The 27,504-nt window shown below is 41.4% G+C and overlaps 1 protein-coding gene across 1 annotated transcript in view; it reads right to left on the reverse strand.

The window, feature by feature from the left end:
- Positions 1-10,706: 10,706 nt before the first annotated feature.
- Positions 10,707-27,504, reverse strand: part of ONECUT1 (one cut homeobox 1) — a 35,558-nt gene continuing 18,760 nt past the window's right edge. Inside the window, exon 2 of the mRNA XM_019665693.1 lies at positions 10,707-17,648. Within this exon, the coding sequence (XP_019521238.1) occupies positions 17,356-17,648 (293 nt within the window). The 3' untranslated portion in view covers positions 10,707-17,355. The remainder of the gene's footprint in view (positions 17,649-27,504) is intronic.

Genomic DNA, 27,504 nt, shown 5'->3' on the forward strand with positions numbered 1-27,504 from the left:
GGGGGAGAACAGGGCTCCACCTCAGAGAGGGGCTTTAATGCCACAGACAACTGCCTTTAGCTGAAGACGTGTGAAAATGCAAATCTTCCCCCAAAGGATAATATTATAGATCAATGTACTAAATAAACAAAAAACTAACCTGTGGTTTTTGAAAAAGTCATTATTTGCACATGGTAAAAAAATTTAAATAGTACAGAAGTTTATACACTAAAATTAGTCTTCCTCACGCCCCATACTCTCATTGCCCCACTGCTGCTGCCAGCAGTAATACTTGTCAGATTCTTATATATCCTTCCAGAGATACCCCATACATAATCAGGCATATGTTGTGGCTCCTTGCTCCCCGACCCCCCAATGCTTCTTGTTTGTTTTTTTTGTTTTGTTTTGTTTTTGCTTTCTTGCTGTTGTTTTGTTTTTTTTTTTAGCTGAGCCATCCTGCTACCTGTTGGCAGCACAGCGGCTGCTCAGCTCAGGCTGGACTCGAACCGCTGTTGCTCAGAGCTCAAACTCTTGAGTGAGCTCTTAACCAACTGAACCACTCGGCCGGCCCTCTTGCTGTTGTTTTTTATGGACTGATTTACACTGAGGGTAACTTAGCACATAGCTCATCCTCTCCAGGCCCTGCCCAGTGTTCCATGATCATCAAAGCAGACAGCAGAACTGACTGTTTAAGGATGGTCCAGAAGCTCCACATTTCCTTGAACAGGAGAAATGGCCGAGATCACTTAAGGTGGCTTGTTTGAGTAAGACCCACGCTCATAGAACAAATTATTTATCCCATAAAACATGGTAAACTATTTAGAATTTGGGGTACATTAAAGTTTGAAATGAGAAGCTCTTGTAAACTTTGAGGACCCGGTAGAATTTCAAATGTTCGACCTTCTTCTACCTGGATTTGTTGTGGCTACTCTTAATTTGTCACTGATTGGGCTGAGGTATACACCAGACAGAGCATGTGGGAAGTAAACAGGTTGGACTAGGACCAGAATCAGTGGGGTCGGGGTAGGCTGTCAGTCAACAAATGGAAAGAGACCCATTTCCAGAGAGAAAACAGGGGTATTTCCCATAGAAGCTTTAAGTAGAAGGTTTAAATATTCTGATTTCTTTTATATCAGTTTCTTCCAAGACCTATCAGACCACATGTTTGTGATGTATGAGATCCTAAAGATAGAATTATAAGGAGACTCCCATCCATATGATGAATAAGTGAGTAGGTTTTGTGTTTCATGAGATTAAGATAAATGTGGTCTAATTGAGCAATTCCAGTTGATACATGTGTGACACTTTCTGTGATGTATGTCATTGTCATTTATGTCATTCAGCTTTGAACACTTTATCCTTTTTATAAAATATACTTAGAATTCCTGCACTTTAAAAACATTTAACCTGAACCTAATTTTTAGATCTGACTTTAAGGTTACAGGAAATTCAAGGGGTACAAGCTAAAACACATCTGGAAGTAGCCATCAGACACACCCAGGAGGCAGGCATTCTACAAGTCACCTGACCCCATGTCTCCAAGGAGTCAATAGCATGAAAAAAAGAGACTGTTGTAGATTAAGAGATGATACTGACATGAAAAAAAAAGGTGCAATGTATGGTCCTTTTATTAGACCCTAGTGAAGACAAACCAACTATAAAGGACATTTTTAAGGACAATTTGGGAAATTTGAATTTTAACTGGGAATGATGTATTAAGAAATACAATTACATAATTTTAGTTGGTTAAATGTGAAATGTTATTTTGACTATTTAAAAAAACCCAAAATGTTCTTATTTTAAAAAGACATACACTGAAGCTGAAAAAACAAACAGTCCCCCGCTCCCCCAACTTTGAGTTCTTAAAATGAAGGTTACCAGATCAGGGTAGGGTAATAGGGCTGTGCTACATTTTCATTTTCACCCTGGTTAAAAGAAAGTGTCATCGTGGACAACTAGGGGTGTGGTATGTGGAGAGGGAATTACAGCAACTCAAAAGGTTTGCAGCAAGGCATGGCTGTCTTTCTTTAGCTGCCTCTGTGGATACCAAGCTCTTGTGTTACGTCTGGCGTGCACCGTCAGCAGAGCAGGCCATGTGTTATGTAAAGCTGTGGGTTCTTGCATCACAGTTCAAGCCCTCTTACCCACATCCTGTCACATTCAGCTGCAGATATGGCAAGAAACTCCAAAGCAGTACAAAAGGCCTGTCCCCGGAACTGCAACCTGTACTCTGGGCCTCAGTATATTATGGGTCAAAGTGAACTGCAAGCAGTTGGATTGGGAGGGAAGGCAGATGCCAGTCACATGGGACTTCAGTGTCCCCTCAAGCGTGCAGACTTCAGAGTCATGTCCGTTCCTGTACATTGGAAGGGGTCCTTTCTCAGGAGGAACCATTGAGAAGAACCACCTATGCTCTGTACCCTCTGGCTGCCTGGGCCGGCTGGTTTCGACAAGACCTTAAGAATCCTACAAAATAGCTGTCTTCAGTGGCCCCAACCGGGGCCTGGACCAGAAACTCAAGAACAGCTCCTGTTGAAACTGGTTCTTTAAAGTCATCCCCTGTCAGTCTTAACATCTCTCAGGCCTGGCCCCAGGGGCCCCTGCTGCTTCTGGCTGATTCTGCAGCCATGTCCTTCCACACACCCTTCCAACCTGCTGCTTTGCTGAATGGGCTGGGTTGGGAGAGTGGGGGTGGGGGAGCAGTTTCAGGATGCCAGGCAGTGAGTGTTAACTGAGTGTTTTGATACCTGTGGGGAGCTCTCAGCCGGCACCACAATGCCCATCTGTCCATCAGCAAAAGGCTATGGATTAGGAGTGGTAGAAAGGATATCTTTAAATAGATTTCTTTTTTTGTTTGTTTGGTTTCAGGCCTAGTGATTGAGGTCACTGTAGGAGAAGCTTCAGGAGTAGCAGGAAGCTCTGGTCAGAAGCGTCGGGTTGTACATTTCATGACCATTACCCTCCCATGTCAATGGGGGAAAGAAAAGGTTAGTTGGGTGAGGCTGTGGAATGAGGAACAAAAGTTCTCAGTCTAGGAAAATCAGGATATAAAACGTTATTAGAATACATGTTTTGTATGTCTTAAGCATTGAGGGGACGGCTTGGTTTAGTTAGTGCAACTCAGCTTCACCAGGCAGTCCTTGGTGCCCACTGCCGGAAATCCACTCAGATCCCTGTCACCTTTGAGTCCACTCCTTCGCAGATAAAAGGCAGGAGCTTAGAATGGGTTAAGCTCTGTGGAAGGGGCTGAGGGCAGGCTGGACTCATCCAAAGTCTGGCTTGAAGTCCTAGCTCTGGCACTTGCTGGCTGTGGCATTTCAGACAAGTCTCCTCCGGGGCTCAGCGACTACTAAAGATAGCTGAGGTAACTCAGGTGTTACACTTTGATGGGAGCCGTCCTGGGATTTGAGAGAGAAGACAGAGAGAAGACAGGAAGAGGATTAACTGCAGTTCCTTTCAGGCCCGCAATTCCAAGAAAAACCACCGGAAAAAAAAAAGGGGGGGGGTGGAGGGGATAGTCATTTAAAACGTATTCCGCTTTCTATACTATTCATTACTTATTGTTTCTTTGTTATTCATTCTTTGAAACTCTTAAAAAATTTGCAAGTCGCGTTTTGTTATTCTTTAACAGTGGCTTTAGCACCTCACGGAGGGGGTGCCTATGGCTCCTTCCTGACGCCCCGGGGCTGGGATTGGGGGCAGGGCGGGGATAAGGTGGGGTGGGTAATTTTGCTTCCAAGCTTTATGTCATTGTTTTACAAGTTCTTTCCACCATGCCTCATCACCTAAGTGCCCATAAAAGTGGCATCACCTTGTAGTGACTGTACATGGAATAACGACATTGTCATCTTCAGTTCCTGTGTCACGGAAGTCTCTTTGTTTTACCTTCCAATGTTCAATCACAGCTCTTATTTATTCCTAGGTTTTTCTGATGAGAAACTGGTTAAGTGCTGCCACCTACTGGTCGAAGTGTATATAACTAAGGAGCCGTGGCACCGAAAAGACTAAAACAGATTTCCAAGAAAACGCTCTGTGTGTTACAGTCACTGGGTGGCCTCTTTTCATTTTATTCTGTGAGCAACCTATAAAGCAAAGAAGGGATCCACAACTGTACTTCAGAGAAAAACGAATCTGGACACTGTTATTTAAATCAAAGATTTTAAACGTTTTACGTTGAAATAATTTTAGACTGAAAGAAAACTGTACAAATAATACAGGGAGTTCTGTGTAACCTTTACCAAGCCTCCCTAATATTAACATCTTACATAATTATACTGCAATTATTGAAACCAGGAAACTAACACTGCTACAATACAATACAAAGCTTCTGATTGGAGCTTCCTCCTACTCTGAATTTTGACTATTACCCACTAATGTCCTTTTTTTTTTTAAGCTGAGTTATCCTGCCACCTGTTGGCAGCTCAGTGGCTGCTCAGCTGGAACCGGGAATCGAACTGCTGTTGCTCAGAGCTCAAATTCTTGAGAGAGCTCTTAACCAACTGAGCCACTCGGCCGGCCCCCTAATGTCCTTTTTTAAATCCACCTTTTTCTTATCCAGAATCCAACCCAGGAGCTCACATTGTCATGTTGCTCTAGTCTCTTCCAATAGTAACAGTTCCTCAGTCTTTCTTGACCTTAACATTTTAGAAGAGTACCGGTCAGCTATTTTGCATAATGTCCCTCAGTGCAATCTGATGCGTTTTCAGGATTAAGTTGAAGAAATATATTTTTGACAGTGCATCATATCAGGAAATACATGGTATTGATATATGTTTTTTATTTTATTTTTTAAGATTTTATTGGGGGATTGGGGGAGGGGAACGATGTTGGGGAATTGGGGAAGGGGACCAGCCAAGTTGTTCTTCAATCTTCTGTTGTGGAGGGTGCCAGTCGCTATCTGGCTTCCCTGACTGCAGCTCGTGGCCTCTAAGCTCAAGGTGCTGTGTTCAATCTTAGCTGCGGGTGGGCATAGCCACCATCCCATGCGCAAGTCAAACCAGCAGCCTTGTTGTTAAGAGCACATGCTCTACCCACTGAGCCATCCGGGTGGCAGCTCAGCTCAAGGTGCTGAGTTCAGTGTTAGTTGCGGGTGGGTGTAGCCTACCATTGAACAGGCAGTCTTGTTGTTATACCAGCTGAGCTGTCTTGGCAGCTCAGCGACAGCTCAGTGACAGCTCAGGGACAGCTCAGCTCGGGCACAGCGTCACTGGCCCATGTGGGAATCAAACCGGCAGCCCTGTTGCTCAGAGCTTGTGCTCTTAAGCCAACTCTTAACCAACTGAGCCACTTGGCTGGCCCCGATATCTTATTTATAGTGATGCTTTGATCTCTTAGTTAAGGAGGTATCTGTCAGGTGGTCCTGCTGTATGTAAAGTTACTATTTTCTCCTTTGGCATTAGTATCTTGTGGGGGGGATACTTTGAGATTTTACACATACCAATTTCTCATCATACTTTCAGCTACTGAGTTTAGCATTCATCAATGATTCCAGCCTGCAGCAATTATTATTGTGGTGTTTGCCAAGTGGTGATTACCTAAGTTGGAATTCTACTGTAAGGAAGGGCTATCCCTTCCCCCTCACCCCCGCGTTTATTTATTTATTCAGTTATGTATTTATATTGACACGAACTCATGAATATTTATTTTATTCTATGGGCCAGGACCCATCAGCTCCAAGTCAAGTCGTTGTTTTCAATGTAGTTGTGGAGGGCGCAGCTCACTGGCCAATGTGGGAATTGAACCGGCAACCTTGGTGTTATGAGCCCGCGCTCTAACCACGTGAGTCAACCGGCCACTTCTCATTATTTATTTTGTTGTTCAAATTGCCCAAGCTTAGGCCTTTGGGAGCTTTTGTAAGTCTGCTCCTGTGCCCTTAGACATGTCTCATCATTTTTTTTAATAACAGCATTATTAAGATATAATTGACATACCATAAAATTCATTCCTTTAAAGTTTTACAATTCAGTATTTTTTGGTATTGTCACAAGATTGTGTAACCATCACCACTATCTATTGTAGAACATTTAAATCATGCCCAAAAGAAACCCCATACCCATTAGCATTCACTCCCCATTTCTCCTTTCCCTTAGCCCCTGACAACTACTAATTTAATTTCTTTTTTCATGGAGTTGCCTATTCTGGACATTTCATATGAACAGAATCATACAATATGTGCCCTTTTGTGTCTGGTTTCTTTCACTTAGCATAATTTTTTGAGGTTCATTCTTGTAGCATGCATCAGTTGTTTTTATAGCTTAATAATAGTCCATTATATGCACATGGCACATTTGTTTATCCATTTATCTAGTTCATGAACATTTGGCTTATTTCCAGTTTGGGACTATTATATAATTACTGTAGCTATGAACATTTGTGTACAGGTTTTTGTGTGAGCATATATTTTTTGGTTATATACCCACAAGTAGAATTGCTGGATCTAACGGTAACTCCATGACTAACTTTTTGAGGAATAGCCAGATTGTTTTCTAAAGCAGCACCCTTTAACATTCCCACCAGCAAGGTTTGAGGGTTACAATTTTTCTACATCCTTGTCAATGCTTGTTATTGTCTGTTTTACTATAACCATCCTAGTGAGTATGAAGTAGTATTTTATTGTGGTTTCGATTTGCATTTCCCTAATGACTAATGATGCTGAGCAACTTTTCAGGTGCTTCTCTGCCATTTGTGTATTTTATGTTGATTTACATAGCTTGTTGATGTGTTGCAATTTTCAGTGTACAAGTCTTGCACTTTTTTTTTTAAAGATTTTTATTGGGGAATTGGGGGGATGGGAACAGTGCTGGGGAATTGGGGGAAGGGGAACAGACAAGTTGCTGTCGTTTTGCTCTTCAGTCTAGTTGTGGAGGATGTTGTTTCACTGGCCCAAGTTGGCACCATCATTGCGCTCTTCTGGGCCGAGGCAGATCAGTCGCCGGCTTTTGGAAGGCCGCTCACGCTGGCTGCTGGCTACACACTGTAGCCCATGGCAACCCACTGCCACAGGGGCTGCAGCCTACGCTGTCGCCAACGACTCACGGCAGCGACTCAAGGCAGCCTAGCTCCAGGTTGAGCTGTTGTTCAGCATCTTAGCTGTAGAGGGCAGTGTCACTGGCCCTCATATGTGGGATCCGAACCGGGGCCCTCTGGCATCCCATGCCAGCTCTTAACCATTGCGCCACTCCGCCGTCCCTGCACTTCTTTTGTTAAATTTATTCCTAAGTATTTCATTCTTTTTGATGCTAATGTAAATAGAATTTTTTCCTTAATTTCATTTTCACATTGTTCATTGCTAGTGTATAGGAATAGAATTGATTTTTGTATAATGACATTGTGTCCTGAAACCTTGCTGAATTTATTAGTTTTTTGTAGGTCCTTTAGGATTTTCTATAAATAAGACAATGTTATCTGTGAATAGTGATAGTTATAATTCTTCCTTTCCAGTTTGAATGACTTTTTATTTCTTTGTCTTGCCTATTCGCCTTGGACAGAACCTCCAGTACAATTTGGAATAGAAGTGGGGATCCTAGACTTGTCCCTGATCTTAGGAGGAAAGCATTCAGTCTTTGGCCATTAAGTACGATATTAGCTGTGAATTTTTCATGGATGTGTTTTATCAGGTTGAGGAAGTGCTCTTCTATTTCTAGTTTGTTGAGAGTTTTTATCAAACAAAAGCACTGAATTTTGTCAAATGCTTTTTCTGCATCTATTAAGATGATCATGTGGATTTTGTTCTCTATTATATTTATATGATATATTACATTAATTGATATTCAGTTGTTAAACCATTTTTGCAGTCTTAGGATAGGAGTGAATTATTTCAGGGACGGCAGTGGGTTTTATCAGGCAGATTACTTGACTAGTGCTGACTAGGAAATTTCAGAATGACGGTTTAAATTCTACTCCTCGGAGAGGCTAATACTGCAATTAGGTTAGGGATTAAGTCTTGGTGGGATTTGCAGAAGTGACTCCATTTTGTCTGTTGTTTCTTTTGAACAGCATATACCCTGTGAGATTATTCCCACCAAATATCTATCATCATGCTCTCCTCTTGCTTGGATTTTACAATTGCAACCATCGATTTTACATGGCTCCATCTATAGTGAACTGACCTAAAGACAGTTCCAGAGTTGAAATGTCTGTTGGCTTTCTATGACGTTCTCAATGTGTGAGTTTAGAAAAGCATATATGAAATCCTCCTCTCTGGTCACCATTCATTGTACCCAATCTAGGCCCTCAGGACCTTTCCATTTTCCCCTGTGGAGAAACAGACTTGGCATGACACGTTGAAGTCATGAGTTGAAAAAAAATCCATGTGTTCTAAAGATTGCTACCACTGCCTTGTGGTTGGCTGCCTTGCTGAGAGGGCACCTGCACCTCAGCTCTGTGCTTTCATCCTTAGGGCAGTGGGAATGGCAGAGTAAGGATCTCCAAAAAGCTACTCCTCCATAAAAGCAATGACAATACTGGCAAAATCATCAAAATCAACTTTTTCAGAACCCTGGAATTAATGAAAGACTGGCAACAATCAGGAACGTTTATTTAAGAAAAATAGCTGAATCTTCGTAAGAACAACTAGCTTTGTGTTATTTTAACTTGTGCTATTCCCATCTGCTTCCCCTTGCTGGTTCTGCAGTAGCCTTGAAAACGAAGTCCTGCAATCAAAGTGAAAACCAATAACTCAGCAGCCATGGAGGGGGCAGTAGGATTGAAGCTCTCCCAAAACACCGTTCTCAGAGAATCATCATTATTTGACCTGTCTGGAAGTTCCCTGGAAATCTCCAGTAACAAGGCTTTTTCCGTTTTTAAATTTATTTATTTTTATTTGACCTAACTCAGAGCTTGTTCAAAAACCTTCTCCCTGGGGGATTTGCCAAAAACAATCAGGGACAATTGCTTAACCCTGTAGCTACCTGAGGCAGTGGCAACAGTGGGGTAAAGAATAAACTGACTGAAAATCTTAAAAAGAAAAGCTGGGGAATGAGATAACCATAAAGGACTTTGAAAAGCTCCGACATATTTCTGGGAATTGGAACATCTTATGCACCTGTGTGGGATAATCTCCTTTACTTAAAGTCAACGATGAACAATAATCACATCCACAAAATACCTTCACAGCAACACCTAGATTAGTGTTTGATTGAATAACTGGGGACTAGAGACTAGCCAAGTTGACACATAAACCTGACTATCACAAGAGAGAACAGAACTCTACAGGAGCAAAGTTTTTATGTACTACAGAAATAAAGTTGGTATTAATCATCCTTGGGGGAGAGCTTGGCATACCTCCCACCATCCCACTGGTAGGCCCAACATCACACGGCTAGCAATCAGCACAACAGGAATTTCAAAGCTAGTTTCCTTCTTCCCTAACCCAGGGCTCGTGATCAATCACTACACCCTATTAAATAGAAGAGGATCCTAATTTCCCTGTCCTCCCCTGGCTCCTGAGACAGACAGACAGACAGACAGACAGACAGACAGACATTCCCACCCCCCACCAACCCCATAACACACACGTTATTTTACTGGAGAGGACTTGTAAAGGTCATCTCTCTAATAACTGTATTTCTTCTGAGAGTCAATAATGTTAATATAAATGGCTAACATCTACAAATAGAATGTTCTACTTCCATTTTAAAACATCCTCCTGTTCCACTAGAGAAGACCTCCTTCTTTCTTTTTCCCTCTTAGTTAATGTTTCTTTAAAACTTGGCCCTGGCTTTAGTTCTCAAGCATGTTGTACTCTCAGCTTCACCCTTCCTCCAAAGAAAATCCACGAGCTACTTACTGAGGATTACAAAGAGAATAAAAACAAAAGAAGGCAAGTATTGTCTAAATTTAAAGTGCTGGAAAATCCAACATTTTATTTACTACATTTTGGTGACTACATAAATGCTGAAACATTTTAACACTGAAAAGCATGATGGCATCATCACTTGCTTTTTTTTCTTTTTTTCTTTTTTGCTTAGCAAACACAGCAGATGATATTGCACGGCATAAAGTGAGAACAGTAGCGAAGCTTAAAAAAAAAATGAAAGAAGCCTAATGCAGTACAGGAAATACTCATAAACAAACCAGAATAATGCCTAATGCATTACACTTTTTTGTCGCTACACACAAAAATACAGAAGAAGCATTGGACAGAGAGAGAGAGAGAGAGAGAGAGAGAGAGAGAGAGAGAGAGAGAGAGAGAGAGAGAGAAAGAGAGAGAGAGAGAGACAAAATATTAGCAAACAACCATAACTGGGTACAATAATCATTTCGTCTGAAATGTGGATGCAACGTAGAAACTACCACTGCTTTCTAATTGACAAAGAAAATGACAGCAACATTTGTCTTTTATCAAAAATCTTCTAAGCCCCTCATGTTTAGGATTTTTAATGAATTATTTAATTATGTATTTAACTTTTTTTTTTCCATTGTTAAGGAAGAAGTCCCTCTGTTCTTGGAAGATTTTCTACTCTACTGATCTTTTTTCTTTTTTTTCTTTTTCTTTTCATTTATTTATTTTTTACCTGATGATTGTCTTAGGCACCCTCCTTACACAATAAACCATCAAGCTAACTTGAACAGGGAAACTGAGTCACACTCAAACAATAGCTAATTAGGGTCAAAGGGGTATTGAGAATAGAAGAGGGGGAAGGGACAGGTCTTAAGTGAGTGACAGATGGACTGACTTCAGAAGGGACAAAAACACAGGGAGATATGAAGACGACTACCGAAGCAAGTGGAAGACAATGTTTTAAAGTTTATTTTGTTAAAAAATACTTGTCACTTGGTTCAGACGGCACATCTAAAAGGAGCCCACAATGATTATGTAATAAATGCAGAACATACCACACAAAAAAAATCGAGACTAACACAGAAACGGAAAACATGACCTCGTGAATACAATTCTGTTCAGTGTGTCACTACTGATGGCCGGTCGTCTCCCTCCACCATTTTCCTGGGCTTTCTACCACTCACTGCACAGCATTTGTATTAAAAACAAATAATTAGTCAATGCTTACCAACAGAGCACTGAATGATCCTGCAACTCAGAGCAGATTTATTGCCCTATTAAAATACACAACGAGTACAAAAATGTTTCTAAGAAAATGTAACATTTGACCCAAAGTCTAAGCCCTCCCTTTCCTTCCCTACCCCAAACACGCCTGCCAAAGAAAATAAGGTAAATGTCTTGTATTGAGGGAAAAGTATTTACATCTGTGGATTTATGCCATGTAGTTGAATTAACTTATTTCAGCAAAATAAAGCAAAATAGCGGGCACGGGGTCTTCTGAGGATGCCACGACTCAGCTGAGAATTTTGCATGTGCTGATCTAAAACAGGGCCAAGTATCTGAACAACCTTGATGAAGGGGGCTTGAGGCAGGGACCATCTCTAGTGTGTGAAAAAGAAAATTAGTGGGAAGACAAAGAGTGAAAAGACACCAACTCAGATAGGCCTGGGGTACTTTCACCAGGGGACTCTGACATTTGAGAAGAATTCTTCCAATTATGGTGGTTAGGGAAGGGTGGGTGGAATTGTGGGTAGCAGTTTCCAAGAAACAGATGTGGGGAGGAATATGTAACTGTGAAACATTTTCCTTAAACTCGATTGATAATTGGGGCCGAGCAATCATGTTTTGCTTCTTCTGTGGGTTGGCCAGATGGGCAGGCGCCTGGTCAGCCTTGACTTTCTCTGAAAGGGCATGACGCCATTATACTCTCCTCTGGCTCTGCAAAAGGAACTGGGTCCCCATATCCTGCCTCCTGCCTTGAAGCAATTCAGAAACTTGGTGAAACTTAAGAGGTTTTCCAAATTCAAGTTAGCTTGTCTCTTTGAGTGTTTACACTCTTTACTTCTCATACCCGTGCGAATGGCAAAAAAAAAAAGAAAGAAAAGTAGCAAAGTATCTCACAAATGCCGGTGCTTTGGAACATTAAACAAGTCTTAAATTCTTTGGAATTTCAGGTCTAACCTGCAAAATAATCCTTACTTAAAATAAAATAAAAAAGTAAGAAAAAAATTAATAAATTAAAGGAAGAACACGAATAATGCCTTTCTTCTTTCTAAGTGATAAAAAGGACTACCTTGAAACACTTATTTTGGCATGTACAAGTTTTTTGAGGGGGGAACCTGGCAGTGTTCACAACACACATTGAAGTGCCTGCTAAGAAAAAGCTAAAAATACACCCTGCAGTTAAGAGAAGCTCTTGCCTTCAGCTAATCTTAGCATCAATAACAAAAAGATTGTAACACAAAGCTTTGGCCATTTCGATTCTACTATATACATTTTAAAAACTACACATAAATTAAAGCAGTGATTAAATAAGCTCATATAAAATGTAATTAAATTAAAGAAATCACAGCACATTATAGAGAAAAATAGGAACCAGTTTCACAAGAAAGAGATTATGTATATATTTTTTACCCTGTCGAAACAAATTTACTACGAAACACAAAAACTTCATAAGTAACCATCAAAATGAAAAGCATTTCTTATTCCATTCTTGCATTTTTACACAACCCTTAACCCACCTGGGGAACATTTCCAGAAATTAAGTCTTCCTTGAGCAACAGAGCAGTTCTGCCAAGAAAATAAACCCCAAACTTAAGAGGGGAGGGTGCGGACATCCCAAACATACAAACTACAAAATAAATAAGAATTATAAAGTTTCTTTTAAAAGTAACCTTAACAATTATCAAACTAGTAAGTTCTGCCTTATCACATAGACTCTCTATACAACATAACCCTAAAACTTTATTACTATGAGGTATTTGGAGGAATTGGTAAAAGTGATGCACGGCCTGCCTGATGAAGGGACTCAGTGAAGTGGGGGGACCTTGAGAGGGAACGAGGAGGAGGAGCTTTGGTTTATCAGCAAGAAATTGGGAAAAAAAAAGTCATCCTTTGGTATCAAAGAAAGTTTCATTGCATGGTTGCACGGAAAAAGCACCACGGTGAATAATTATTCCTTTTTTTTTTTTTTTCATTAGTGGCCTTTCTAAGAGGCTGAGGTATTCAAAGAGTATAAGGTGAGAGAGGTCAACAGCGGTTTAACACTTTGGTTCAAGCAAGGCACTCGTCCTAGAAGTTTACAAAGTTTGCAACATGTTTGCCTAGAGATTTACAAGTAGAACTAGCAGTAATAAGAGTAGTATTTCCTAATGTTGTTGTTGTCGTATCATTATTATTAAGAATGAAGACAAGTTTACACACTGAGTGAAGAGTGAAGAGGGGCGAGGGGGGTGGGAGAAGGGTTAGGACAGGGGCGGAGTTCCCTCTGCAGACGGAGGCCGTGCATGAAAATATCTTTGGTATTCTTTGGTATCATATCAATGTGATTAAAATCACCAATGGAAATCGAGTGAGGTAGCGTCTTTGGTTCACACTATAAATAGTAGATCTTTACATTTTTTTTATTTTTTTACATGTGGAAGTAGCTGTTTCTTACCTTCTGCTTCTCTGTCCTTCCTATTTAGGAAATAGTTACCAAATGCACTGTAAAGCTAACCACACCACAAGAATAACCCAGACGGCCAATGCATCTCAAAATGGCCTCCGGTGTTTGAATGCACCCTAAACAACTAGATAGGAAAGGGGGAAGTGCTTTCTCTTTGTTTGCTAAATGCATAGTTTTCATCTTTTATGTACAAAGAAGGGAGGACCTTTTTTTTGTTTTTTTTTTTTTTAGGGAAAATGCCTTTATAGCTCATGTGAAAATGTCCTAGGACTCTTTGGTATAGCAAAGTTTGCATTTAACCTGCAAGGATGGGTCGTTCACCTGGGGTTGCAATGGGAGTGGCATGAGTCCAAAAGTAGCATAGTGCTTTTCCTTTTTTTCCTGGAAAATTAATTATGCTGTTGGGGTGGGGGTGGAGGGGACAGACTGAATGACATGTTCAGTTAGAACTTCTGAATTTCCCCACATATTTTCTTTGGTTTTGGGGGGTCTATTCCAGCTGCATCCAGGGACTAGAGCACTCAGTTCCTGATATCCAGAATTCTTTTACCTGAACATTTACTGAAATCTGGGCTTTTGGGGTGTCCAGACGTCACACCTCCCACTCTTTCTCTTGGCCCCCTTTCAGGGAAACTTCTGGTTGTGACAGGACCAGAATGATTTATGGCCAAAAACAGTCTAAGTTCTACTCTATTAAAAACAAACAAACAAACAAACAAAAAACCCCAAAAACATGTTATTTGAAGTACAGTTCTGGAATAAACAAACATGCAGATAAAAGAGTGAATACCTTTTTAGGTGAATTTTTCTAAAGGATTGAGAAATGAATGAGTGAACAAATGGCTCATGATCTGCTCGGTTGTAGTAGGTTAAGAAACCCGAGCCATAAATTAATGTAATAGTAAACAGGAATGGAAGCATTTTTTTCTCTACGTGCCAAGTCAGAAGCAAAACAGAATCACTCATACAGGATGGAATAAGTGTATTGCTTGTGAGAAGCGGAGTTTGTCCATTATGATTTCTAAGAAGCAGAGGTTGTGAGGATGCTTAAACAATCAAGTAAAAAGAATTGCTTTTCAGGCTCTGATTTGTGCATCTGTTTATGAGAAAATATATCTCTAGGCCCTGAAATTGCATAATGGGTGCAAATTCAATGCTGGTATGAAAATTATCTTTGGTGTTAGCAAATAGAATCACTGGTTATTTTTCAAAAAACCATTATGGTGAGAATATTAAAAACATAGTAATATTCTTTGAAACTGTGTCTACACAGCAACAAAATAATTAGTTGAAAACTTAAAATGCAGTTAGATTAATTTGAGGGCGTAATGTAGTAAAAACAAAACAAAAAATCATGGTTGTCTGAATTTAACTTTTGTTTTTCCTGGGGTACTGAATTTGGTAAGATTGTGTGTAGACACAGCTTGATTCCCTGCATTTAAAATTCTCGTGTTTTCAATAAGGCTTTCCTCCCTCCTAAATTATAAATACATTATATAGCTGTAATCCTGGACCTTTTTTATTCCTGGAGAGAGAGAAAAAGTTAATCAGTTTTTTCCTTTTAGTTTATGTTATTGACAAGGTTAAATTTTGTAGTGAATCTTGGAGGGTGGCCATTTAAATGGTCTCTTTTAATAGCTGAATTATAATTGTGCCATATTATAAGGGAAAATTTTAAGCTGGAATTTGGGGTGAAATTAAAAAAAATAGTAAGACAAAATGTGTCAAGGCAAATGCGCTGTTTCATTAAATGGGAAGTATGTGTTGCTTTCCTTTTCTCATTCTACAGAAGACATGAAGGAGACACAGATGCATGTTGGTTTTGCCTCATCTCTCCAGGAGTTTGCTTCTTCTAAACCTAGATAAGATGCTGAGATTTGATCCTAAGGACTTAGGTTTCATGTCAAGGTGGTCTGATTTTTTTTTTCTTTAGCATTTTAATGAATCTCAAGAAACAACATATTGTTGAGGTAACGTTTAATTTTATATTTCTAGTTAGGTGTGCTAATTAACCAAGAGTACCCAGTTCTTTACCTATTAGTACAAAAGGCATCCACTTATATGAGTTACAATTCAATTAAATTAAGAGAGAATTGCGGGGGTGGGAGGGGGAGTGGGGGCATCAAATGATTCCCTTGGGTACTACTAGTACAACTGTATTATCTTTAAAAAAAATTTTTTTTTGCCTTGATTTCTATAGCCCTGGTTAAGTGATTTGGGAAAAGAGAAATTTAAATTTTTATATTTGGAGGTTCAGGTCTAGTGTTTATCTGTCCCTGTTAGAGAGTGGAATCTATGTTATAAAATTGCCAGCTTAATGCAGTAGCAAGAAAGAATGTAGTACGCTTTAGAGGCTATGCTTAGTGAAATAAATAGCTTAAGACTATAGAACCCAAAGTCTTGTGTTTCACTAGAACTCGGGCTTTTGCTATGTTCCACCATTTCCTGGTTGTGCCTGCCATTTTTATGGATGTCCAAGTCATAAAATGTCTGGGATTAGACATAAAATCAGTTTGACTATATGTTTTAAATGATTAAAGTATTGGATAGTTTACATTCTAATAATAATGTTTGCTCACTTTATTTGTGTGTTTGTAAAGTATTATTATCATAAAAAGGATTTGGTGTCAACTGCATACAGCAAATTTGTCAAATTAATCCAAGTATGGGGTCCTTTATTCAGTGGTCTTTTACTGAAAAGCATGACTTGGAACAAATTTTCTAATTTTGTTACCTGCCCTGTTAGACTTAGTTTTCTAGTTTACAAATCGGAATCCTACTTTGGAAGAATTCCCAGGGTTTCTCAGCTATGAAAAGATGCTGGAATTGTGTCTATATGTCTACTTAAGTGACATTTATGGATTCCGAAAGGGAGTATGCCATCTGGGTGTATATGTATTCTGCATGGACCTCTCTGTTATGATATTAATTGCTTCCCTGAAGCTACATTCTTTCTTGCCAGTTCTGAAAACTAATATTTCAAATGCTTCAAGAGTCATAAATAATAGTCATGATTCTATGTGGCATGTGTATTACAGCTAGATCAGTTCATACGTATAACTTTACATAGTATCTTGTGTAAAAATAGCTTTGGTTATTAAAATCATTGCAATAAAATACCTGCACTATAATATTAAGTGTGTTCTTTGGTACCTAGGTGATTTTTTTTTTTTAATGGATGGACTCTTGTTTCATTTCTTAAAAAATATCTGAACATTCCTTAACAAACAAAGAGAATGCACTGGTTTAGGTGTCATTCGAATTTTCTTTGCTGGGTTTGAATCTGCATTTAGGTTGCGGGCCTGGCAGGTTCAAACGCTAGGCTAGATGAGCGAAATCACACTCCTAATCCAATGAACTCAGACAACCCCACACTGTGTTGGTTGCGCTCTGATAGCACAACCCTTCCTGAAGACCAGCCCTGCCTAAGTCCCTAACCACTGGTGGTGTGTGTGTGTGTGTGTGTGTGGGTGTGGGTGTGTGTGTACACACACAGCCACACACAGTACTGAGACACCATACACCTTTGTGGAGCGGTGGAACAGATGAGAAAGTCCGATCTTAAAAGACGTCCACTCTGTGGCTCATGATGACTATGCTCCAAACCATGAAATAGCCAAGAACAGCGAGAATGACCATGGACGGAAGGTGTGAGATCCAGTGGTGGTTTCCTGCTCATAATTTTTGCCAAGTCGTCACCCCGCTGAAGTATGTGTCTCCAAACAAAGTCAGAATGCAGGTGAGCTAAGTCTTTGGTTTCTTTGGACTATAAATAACACTTTTTTTTCTTCTTCTTCAAATATTTCTAAGTATAAACCTGCTATCTTGAGGTCCTGGTCTTTTAAAAATTTTTTTTCTTTTTTTTTCTTTTTTTTTTTTTTTTAAATTTAAAGCTTTTCCACCGAGGTTTGAGTTCGTGGTTATTCCTTCATGCTTTGGTACAAGTGCTTGATGAAGAAGATGAGTTGCCTGAATTGGAGCTGCCCTCGTCCTGCCACTTGTCCAGGCTCCTCCTTCTGGCGTTCATGAAGAAGTTGCTGACGGTGCTCAGCTCCAACCCCAGTTGCTGGGAAATGGTGATTTGCAATTCTTTGGATGGACGCTTATTTTCCTTGAATATTGCATGTAGAGTTCGACGCTGGACATCTGTGAAGACCAACCTGGGCTTTTTGGGTGTGTTGCCTCTATCCTTCCCATGTTCTTGCTCTTTCCTTTTGCATGCTGCAAAGAAACATAGAGACTGTTAGAACCAGTCGCCAGGGAGAATCAAGAGTGGAAAGTCAGAGCCGAGAAAATTCGTGAACCATTCCTCACACCTGCTTTCTGTCTGCTGACCTCTGATTTTAGCACCATGGTGGGCTGGGAGGGAACTGTAACAAAAAGATGGAGAATTAGGAGGTGGAGCTCTGTGAGTCCTCAGCGTGAGTCCTAGCTTGGACAACTATCGGCATTTTGTCTGAGGTAAAGCGTTCTAACCACACCTGGGCCTCAGAGTCTTCATTTGCAGATTATAGGTTTCTGGCTAAACAAACTTATTTAATTTTGAATTTGTATATCACCGTCTGCAAAATGGATAGAAGAATATCTACCTGGCTGGGTTGTGGTAAGGATATATGGAATAGTATATGTAAACGCTTATGTTAACTGAAGTGCAACATCGGATCCACTAGAAGTGGTTGCAGCCCTCAACGGGTTTATAGTCTGCTGCTGGTAGAACACTAAGAGCCTACCCAAGAGTCTACAAACCAAAACAAAATAAATTGCATTGGTTTCCCTTCGGTCCTTCTTTGTTTTCTAGGAACCACCCTGTGAAAGAAAACTGTTTGTTATGTCCTACCTTGCCCATCCATCAGCCTGCCACTGATTCTTTAGTGGACCCAGGACTTGTGCAGATGTGAAGGCTGCTTCCTCGCCATCGGGGCTAATCCTTTCACGTTAGGTATGTTCGCCTTTGGGGTCTCTCTGCACCTACTTTTTCTCCTCATCAAAGACTTGCTCGTGGAGTCCCCCTCTGCCCTTACCCCATCTCCCACTGAGAAGGCCCCTTCCTTGCTCATGCCCCTTGGTCCTGTATCATGAACCTGTTTCTTGGCTGCCAGAGCTATTCTGCTGCATCGTCCCAATGCAGACCACAGGCCTCCAGGATTTGGTGCTGGGTCAGGGTCTTGCCTTGTCTTAGATCCCATTCTTCACTTTCTAGGCTAATGAGTCTCACTGGCTTCCATCTGCCAAAGACGCACAAGGGCTACATTGCTAACTACACCTTCCCCGTACTCTCCATTTCCACCATCCATCAATCCCTACAGCCATCCCCAAATAACCGTACAACCCAAGTAAAAAACAATGCTCTGGTTATGCTAATGCAATGTTAAGACCAGGCTGCTACGCCCTAACTCCAATCAGCTTGCTGCCACCTCTCAGCCCCCCGACCTGGGCATCCTGGAGCAGCCATTGCTAGCTTCATATTTGGCTGGCTACACTCTGACATGAGCTCCAATCACACTGAGAAGCAAGTGGGGTGTGTTCCTGGGGGAGGCAGGGACATTTGTTCTTTCCTCTCTCCTCAGGCCTCCAGTAGGCTGCCCATCCCATTGCGGTCTCCTGCTCTACCTCCTGCCTCTTTGTAGTCCAGGTTCTCAACTCCTTACAAGATGGTTCACCAGTGCTGGCTAGATGCAGTCTCTGTGCTGTCCCCAGGTAGCCCCCTGCCTGCCCCTACCTTTCATTCCTGACTACTTCAGATCCTGGATTTCAGAGCTCTCCTAAGGCCTTAAGTGCCCATTAGCACAAATTAGCTCAGCAATCAGATCAACTGAAGGGCTAATGGATGAGGCTGAAGAAGCATCCAGTCTTTGGCGTCCACTCTAGGGGTCTCCAGGTTTTTTTAAACCATGTGCTACTTAGTAAAAAATGTTTTGAGCGTACACCCCCTAATACTATTTATTTATAAATTACATACATGTACTACTATATTACGCACATTAAGAAGCATATACAAAATACAGAAATTTTTAAAGAGGTAAAATAAAAATAAATAGACATGGAAATTCTCTCCTGCAGATGCGTCAGCTTGCCCAGGCCCGACAGTACACTCACCTCACTCAAGGGACCACTGGTTTAATCATTAGGAAATATAAGGGTAACAATTTCAGAACGCTATGCTGTACACCTGAAATTAATATAAAATAATATTGTCAACTGTAATTGAAAATTTAAAAGAGGGGGGAAGGTGAAGGGGAATAAGAGGTCCACATTTCCAGGTATAAAACAAATAAGTCGTGGGAATGTAATGGACAGCATAGGAAACAGTCAATAATATAGTGATAGCATAGTATGGTGTCAGATGGTTGCTGGACTTATGGTGATCACTTCTTTAGGTAAATAAATGTTGAATAACTATGGTGTACCCCTGAAGCTAATATAATATTGTATGTCAACTATATTTTAATAAAAATGTTAAAAAAAGAATTTCAGAATGGACATGAGGGGAGACCTCAGTCATAAAAGAGAGGTTTTTAGGTAAGTCAGGCCATACCTTTCATAACGCATACTGCAGGTCACTGGCTATGTCCCTTGCCCAACATGAGGGGGTGGCATCAACATAATGGGAAGTATTTATTAAATACCCAATTCCCTCAGAGCATTGAGCTATATATACCAAACCAGCTGAGAGTCCCCAGATAGAATCCGTCCCCCTAGGGACCTATAGCCCTCACTGGGCAACTAGATTAAGTCCCTGGAAAAAAAAAGCTGACTAGGCTGAAATAAACTCGAGTCAACTTGAGTCAGCCCATGTAGACACAGCTTTATACACTACTGATAACACATGGCCAATTGATTCATTCATTCCCATTCAAAAATGAATACAACACAGACTTTACTCTTAAGGAGGTCAGTCTAGTGTTCACATAAGCAAATAGCTGCAAGAGTATAAACAGAGTATAAGGATATTACCTCTGCTTGAGGAGCTTAAGGAAGGTACTGCAGAGAAGAGGATGCTTACACTGGGCCCTAAAGGATGAACAGGAGTCTTCTAATGAGAGAAGTGGGACAAGCTTACACTCAGCAGGGGGAACAGCATTCATGAAGGGTTGACAAGTATTTGTACATTGGCATTAGTGGGGTAACAGTGCACGCAAGAAGGAAAGCTGTGGGAGACAAGGCTTCACAGGTAGACAGAGATCAGAACTGAATTGTTTTGTAGATAAGGAGGAGTTATTGAAAGCTTCTGAGTAAGGGCGTAGTGTGATTAAATCTAGGTTTAGATAAACCCCTCTGGTGGTATTGTGGGGGATGAATTAGAAAGCAGCAAAATTACAGATAAGATGCTGTGGTATGCCACCCTGATCCCCCTCAGGACTAAGGCACTAGTTTCTCCACCTGCTTGGAAGGGTTGGTGGCTGGTGGCTCTCAGCTGAGGTCCATTCTGGGAACTGCCCTTGGCCAAAGGTTATACTACCCAGGTGTGGGGTGGGGAATACCCAAAATCAGTGTGGGGTTGGGGGGAATAAGGGTTGGTATGGAGGGTGGAGGTTGAAAAGAGTGAAAATGTGTTGGTTTAAGGCTCTCCAACCCCAACCCCTTGCATCAAGTTGGGACATTCGGAGTTGTCATCCAGTTCCAGGGCACCCTATAGGATTGGCTCAGGCTATTCTTGCAATAATATCGAAGTTCAGCTTCTCCCTCTGCTTGGTCTTATCTCCTCCACGGTCCCCTTAGGGGTTACTCCCCATAGCTTTCTCTGATAACCTTCCTGCATGCAAGTCGCAGAAACCCAGAGTCTTGTTTCCCAGAAATCCTGACCTAAAATAGAAGACATTAGAAAACCACTGTAGTGAGGACCCCAAATTAGACAATGGCAGTTGAGGGTGGAAAATAGGGGGAAAATTCAAGACCTTCTTGGAAGGTAGAATCCAGAGGACTTAATAATAACTTGGCTGGGAGGGTGGAATTCGGAACATCTTCCAGGTTTCTGGTTGGATGGGAACAACGAGGCCATTAGAAAATGCAGATGGAGAAATGAATTTTATGAGGGCAGTAATCATGTCTGTGTGAAACAACCTGCATTTGAAGTGCTTCCTGGACATCCTGCTAAAGATCTCCAATAGGTGGTTACCCAGCAGACCACAGGATACGTGGGTTCTGGAACTCAAGGGAGATGCCTGGGCTAGGAATACAGACCGGGAAGTCTTTAGGGCTGTATGGTCGATTACACTGAACACAAACCTATGGAAAAGTAAATAACTGGGCATTGGGTGCAGATTCAACTTACTTATCATTCAAAAGGCAGAGCGAAGAGAAATCACAAAGAGATACCCGCTCTCCGCCTAACCAGGAGGTATGTTTGAATGACCCCAACCTGGTTCTTGGCATTTGGCAGGACTGAGTGAGCTGAACTACTCCTGAGCCAGCATTTCCCAAATGGCATCAGAGGAATGATACTGTCTGAAACAGGGGTTCCTAGAAAAGACGGTTTGCAGGTCAAATACATTTAGAAAAACCTACTATATATAGCCTCCTCCTCAAAATTCATAACATGTATTAGCACCTGTAATCCTATTTCCCAAATTCAATTAAGCCCAGAACCCTTTTTGGTGGGGATTGTCTATTAATGTCTCATACAAGGCTGATGCTGGGAAATGCAGTTTGAAAGGGCCTGTCGCGAGCTCTCAAGCACGGTAGACGTCACAACATCAGAACCTGGCAAGTGAGATTCTCCCAGAGCAGAGAGCCTGGCAGACTCGTTCTATATTCCAGGGTGTCCTGGCAGAGTGCCTGGCTATAAGGGGAGCTCACTAGTCGTGTGGGTACCAGAGCGGGTGTCTGTGACTAAATGCATGTGGTATATCTGGAAAGAACTCTGTGCAGAAGGTGGAGTTGCTGGATAAGAAAGCAGAGATATCGGTAGAATTGAGAGTGGACTAAAGCTTGTTGAGGGTCACTGGGTGATCTCACCAAGGAGGCTAGGAGGCGCAACCCACAGAAATAAAATCATACTTCTAGAAACTTATACAGAACTAGAGTTGTCAGACTGTTAAGAGACTATAAATGAGAGCAATGCTTTGGAATTACCATGGAATTCATATCAGAGTACAGATTATCTGTTATAAGGTGGGAAGCCACCAATTGAGGGTCATGAGAGTCCATACAGTGTGCAAGGTAGAGAGAGAGAGTGAGGGCGTGCGAGTGGGGCATGACAAAAGCTACTGCTGCTTAGAGAACAGCAATATGTGCATCTGATGTGAAAGTTACACGTTTTGTGTAGGTATACAGTTTCCATGAAAAATAGACAAGTATTTATCATAGAACTGGACTCAAGGGAAGAGGATTCCTATTGTTTGTGACAGGTAGGGCTGAAGAGGAAGACAACCCGTTGTGAGTCACCTCCATGAAGGCCGGCAAGCAGATATATTTGCAGGATGCAGTGGCAAAGTGGAGTGGAGGCTGCCTTACACAGGTGACCGTGATCTTCTCCAGGGGTGAGGTCACTCACAGCGAGTCCTATGTGGGGGGCAGAAGTAGTCATAAAAGGTGGTGCACCACAAGAGTGAAAGATGATAAGGGGTTAAAAGAGAAAAAGGTTAATAATGTTGTAAATATTTTGTAGGGTGTCAGATGGTCACAGGTCTTGTTAGGGAGACCGCATCATGGATGGGGTAGAGGCTTGATCACTGCACTGTACACCTGAAGCTGATGTTGTATAATATTGTATGTCAACTATAATTGAATATATATATAGTCACAGGACGTGGAGTATAGTGTGGGAGTGGAGTCAAGGGAATTGTAATAGATATGTATGATATTGGGGGGGAGTGGGGTGGTGGATTGGGGGAGGGGGTTGTCACTTCGAGGGGTAAAAAGTATAACCATTACACTATGTTGTACAGCTGAAACTAATTTTTAAAAATGTGTATTTCACAATAAAACAATAAAATTAAATTTTAAAAAAAAGAAAAAAAGGTAGCACATGAGGACACAGGCAAAGGAAAGAGGCTGTCAGCATGCCTGGGGCCTGTGCTTTGTCCACAGATGGCAAGACAGAGCTAAGGGCATTTCAAGCAATATGAATTCTATAGTATGTTGAAAGGTATTCTATAAACAATGAGTTTTTGAGGTCAGTTTGGGAAAGAGCTGAGCTAATGAATGATTAACAAGCTTCTTTAATACAGGACTTCTTAGACCCTTTAATATGCTAATGAGCACTGGTACTTTCAAGCTCATGGAGTCTCCCAAACTTATTTGATTAAGGAACTCTTTATTCAGGGAATTTCTATCAGGAATAGCATTGCTTAGAACAGTGTTTATCAAAATGTGCTTGGCAGACCTGTGCTGGTCTCTGAACTGTCACTGACCTGTAGCAAAATCAGTACAGAAAATGGAGAATAAGCAATTAGAAATGTTTATGGCAGTTTGACATTGTTACAACCTCATGTATGTGATTGTTTTTTCCAGTAATACATTTTTTTATTGTATTATCAAAATTATTGGTCCAGGACAGATGAACGTTTGACACGAACAACTAGTTCTTCCCTACATAGAGATTAAGAAGCCCTTTGTTAGAACACACTTTATAAAACATGGTATACAGAAATATCCTAGAATCAGCTATCAGCCAAGCATTCATGTACCAACTTACATCCATTTTCCTGATTTAATGACACAAAGGACATTATAACATCTAAAGTGCTGATCAAGCTATGCAAAGTCTGCCAAAAACTTGTCTGGGAATAGATGGGTACAGACATACTGGCCTGGGGGACATTTATAAAGCCAGAAAGATTTATAATACAACTTCTTAGATGGACCTGGACTCAGAGGACTCAAGTTCAAGTCCCAGCTCTGTGGCCACTGATGTGTGCTCTTAGGCAAGCCCCTCAGCTTCCTTGAGCCTTAGTTTACCCCGCTGGAAAAGAGGGCAATGGCCTTCTTTCCTCACAGGACTGGACTAAGCATTAAGATAATATCTATTGAAGTGATTATTAAAACCATAAACCCTTAAGGAGTGTTCTAGATGTTTGCAAGTATAAATATCTCTTTAGTCAAGACGCAAGTTATAAATATTGAATTTACACAACAGGCTGGAATGTTTGCTCTGCCTCTAGCCTGTGATATGAACTTGGACACATTGCTTCATCTCTTTTTCTGCATCTTTTAAATGAACAGGCTGTGTTCTAAGGCTCCTGTGAATCAACGAATGTACAGCTGCAGTGTACCCCGTTTTCCAAAGTCTATTAAAAATTTTCCGAGGTAACCGTACTCTGCCCTTTAGAATATATACCCATAATGTTGCCTTTTCCACTGCATCTTCTCCATCCTTGTGGTTTCTCAAAAACAGCAGGTATTGGCTCTGCAGGGACATCAGCCAGTCCTGCAAATAATCCAGATCCACGTTCATCTGAATGAAGGTGATAAAACATAAACTCACATTCCTCCCAGTTGCTTCCACTTTCTGAGCTTATGAGCTTTAGAGAGGAAAACAGTTACAACCACCATTCCACTGACTCTGCAAACAGGTAAGCATTTGCTCTCCTAGGACTCTGAGCCATCAAACAATAGGTGCTTTATATGTTTACTGAGTTTCTACTTTTTCATTACAATTGTGGGACAATTTGTTTAACTTGTTTTCTGAAGTTCTTAGTCTATTTGTCCCAGAGTTGGCTGCTTCCCATAGAATGGAATTGTGGATTAGAGTAAGGCTATCTCCTTGGGCGCAGTAGAGCTATGTATGTTTCAGTGCGTGCCTGCTGAAAGCATACTGGGAAGTCAGGTATAAATGGAGTGTACTCCATATTCCTGGTCCACAAGTGACGAAGGCTCTGTAAAAAGCATTGCACAGGTTGTCAGAAGTTTCAAGTTCTTGTTCTGACTCTGTCATTAATTAGCTGAATGATTGGATTAATTCCCTTAACCAAACTGAGTCCAGGTTCCTTAATTATAAGACGAAGGGATTGGACTAAATAACTCACAGTCCCATCTAAGTACAGCTCTATGCCTGGATGCGTGTAAACAGCTTTCAACATCTCACCAGGGGAGGCGGCAGGCAGTACAGACCCTGACCAGGACTATTGTTTTCTATACTGTAAATAGGCACCTGGAAGGAGTGTGTGAGGGTTGAACTATTCACTCTAAGGCTAGCTGGGCCACCATTCCTGTTCACGTCCCCTCATTTGTCAGACTATCCATGTACCACTACCTCCATCGCACTCCTAGCAGCAGAGGTGGGGTCTGGGGGGTGGGATTGGGGAGAAAAGGCTTTTGGGACAGAGCACCTTCAAATGAGGTAGGAAGGGGAACAAGACCTCTGTGATTAGTAAACAATATTATTGGATCAGATCATAAAACTTTATAAATTGAGTTATTCTTAGACATAATTATAAAAGTCCTTTAGAAAATTCTAGTTTATGTTAGTTACATGAAGGAGGAATAAAGAGAAGTGTGTGTTTGTTTTTGGGGGGATGAAAAACCACACAGACAAGTGACAATCAGGGCTTGGCATGCTTTAGGAGGCTACGTTATCTGATAGAATAAGATGGAAATGGAGCCAAATGAATGACAAACCCTGTGTCTGTCGCGTTAAGACATTATTTAATTTTGGCAATAGCTCTGTGAGGTGTCGCATTTAATAGGCTGAAGGAAATTTAGGGACATGAGCTGAGGGGAGAACAGCTTTGAGGAACTCTAGAGAGGCAGGATGAAGGGACTGGGAGGCTGGAGACAAACCAGTCTTGGATGATTCCAATCAGATTTATCTGGCAGCCTGAATCTAATGGACTGAGCAGGGAAGCTGTATGCCTACAGCTTCCCATCCATGTGTGGTTTGTACCCTTACACTCTGGCCAAGTATTTCCTCCCTCCAGACAACTACTTGAGTGTGTGCTGTCCTAACGACTGCAGGGGAGATGAGCAGAGAACAGCAGACGTGAAGGGCTGAGATTTCCAGGGCACCGTTAAACCTCCCTGGCAACTAACGACAGTGTGGCACTTTAATAGAGGCTTACTAAAGACCCAATGTCTTTACCCTAAAGGCCAATGCCAGTGGGGGGCGGGGGGGGGGGGGGGAGCGGGCTGTCCCGGGAGTGGAACTGTCCAAGGTGTTCAGGGCTGGAGGCAGAGGGTTTTGTTCCGTGATTCTGAGAAGAGAGGAAGTTGGGTGAGAACTGGGGGAAAGTATCAGATTAATAACCGTGAGCTTTTTAACACTAACAGAGCTTCCTCCATCTTGAGTTTATTGCACATGTCTAAAGTAGAGAGGAAAAGGGTGGAGGGGCAGCAGCTGTGGAACTGGGAGCACCCACTCCAGCCAGTGAGGGAACTTCACACCCACCTCCTCCCCCTTCCTCCTGATTGATGATCCACCAACCTGGCACCAGGAGAGCTGGAGGTATATTTCCTTTCAAATTTATACCTCTAGGGCCAGCCGAGTGGCTCAGTTGGTTAAGAGCTCGCTCAAGAGTGCGAACTCTGAGCAACAGGGTCGTCGGTTTGACTCCCAGCCCGAGCTGAGCTGCTGCTGAGCTGCCAACAGGTGGCAGGATGGCTCAGTTAAAAAAAAAATTCCATTAAATTTATACCTCTACACCCATGTTGTGCAAAGGGACCCCTATTAGTCTGCACTAGATCTGTTTTGTGGCTGTTACATTTTGAATATGTTGAAAGTATTATTTTACGTAATAACACATGGGCATGTGGGTTCACACACATATCCATATCATAAACCCATGCTGCATATTTCAGGCAGTGCTTCTCAAACTTTAGATGCATTAGAATCACATCAAGGTCTTCTTAAAACATAGATTATTGGGTTCTACTCCAGAGTTTCTGAATCAGTAGGATTTAACAAAGTCCCAAGTGATGCAGGGACATATGTGTGTGGAGAAATTGCAGATGACTCTTACCTAAATTTTTTTAGCAGGTTTATTTATTTTATGAGTATGGGAAAAGCAATTTTGAAAGCATTTTATATGTATTATAGGACTGAATAAATGAGTAAATGTGTGCGTGTGTGCGTGTGTGTGTGTGTGTGAGAGAGAGAGAGAGAGAGAGAGAGAGAGAGACAGAGAGAGAGAGAGAGAGAGAT

Source organism: Hipposideros armiger, unplaced genomic scaffold (assembly GCF_001890085.2).
Source record: "Hipposideros armiger isolate ML-2016 unplaced genomic scaffold, ASM189008v1 scaffold_12, whole genome shotgun sequence".
NCBI classification, from domain to species: Eukaryota; Metazoa; Chordata; class Mammalia; order Chiroptera; family Hipposideridae; genus Hipposideros; species Hipposideros armiger.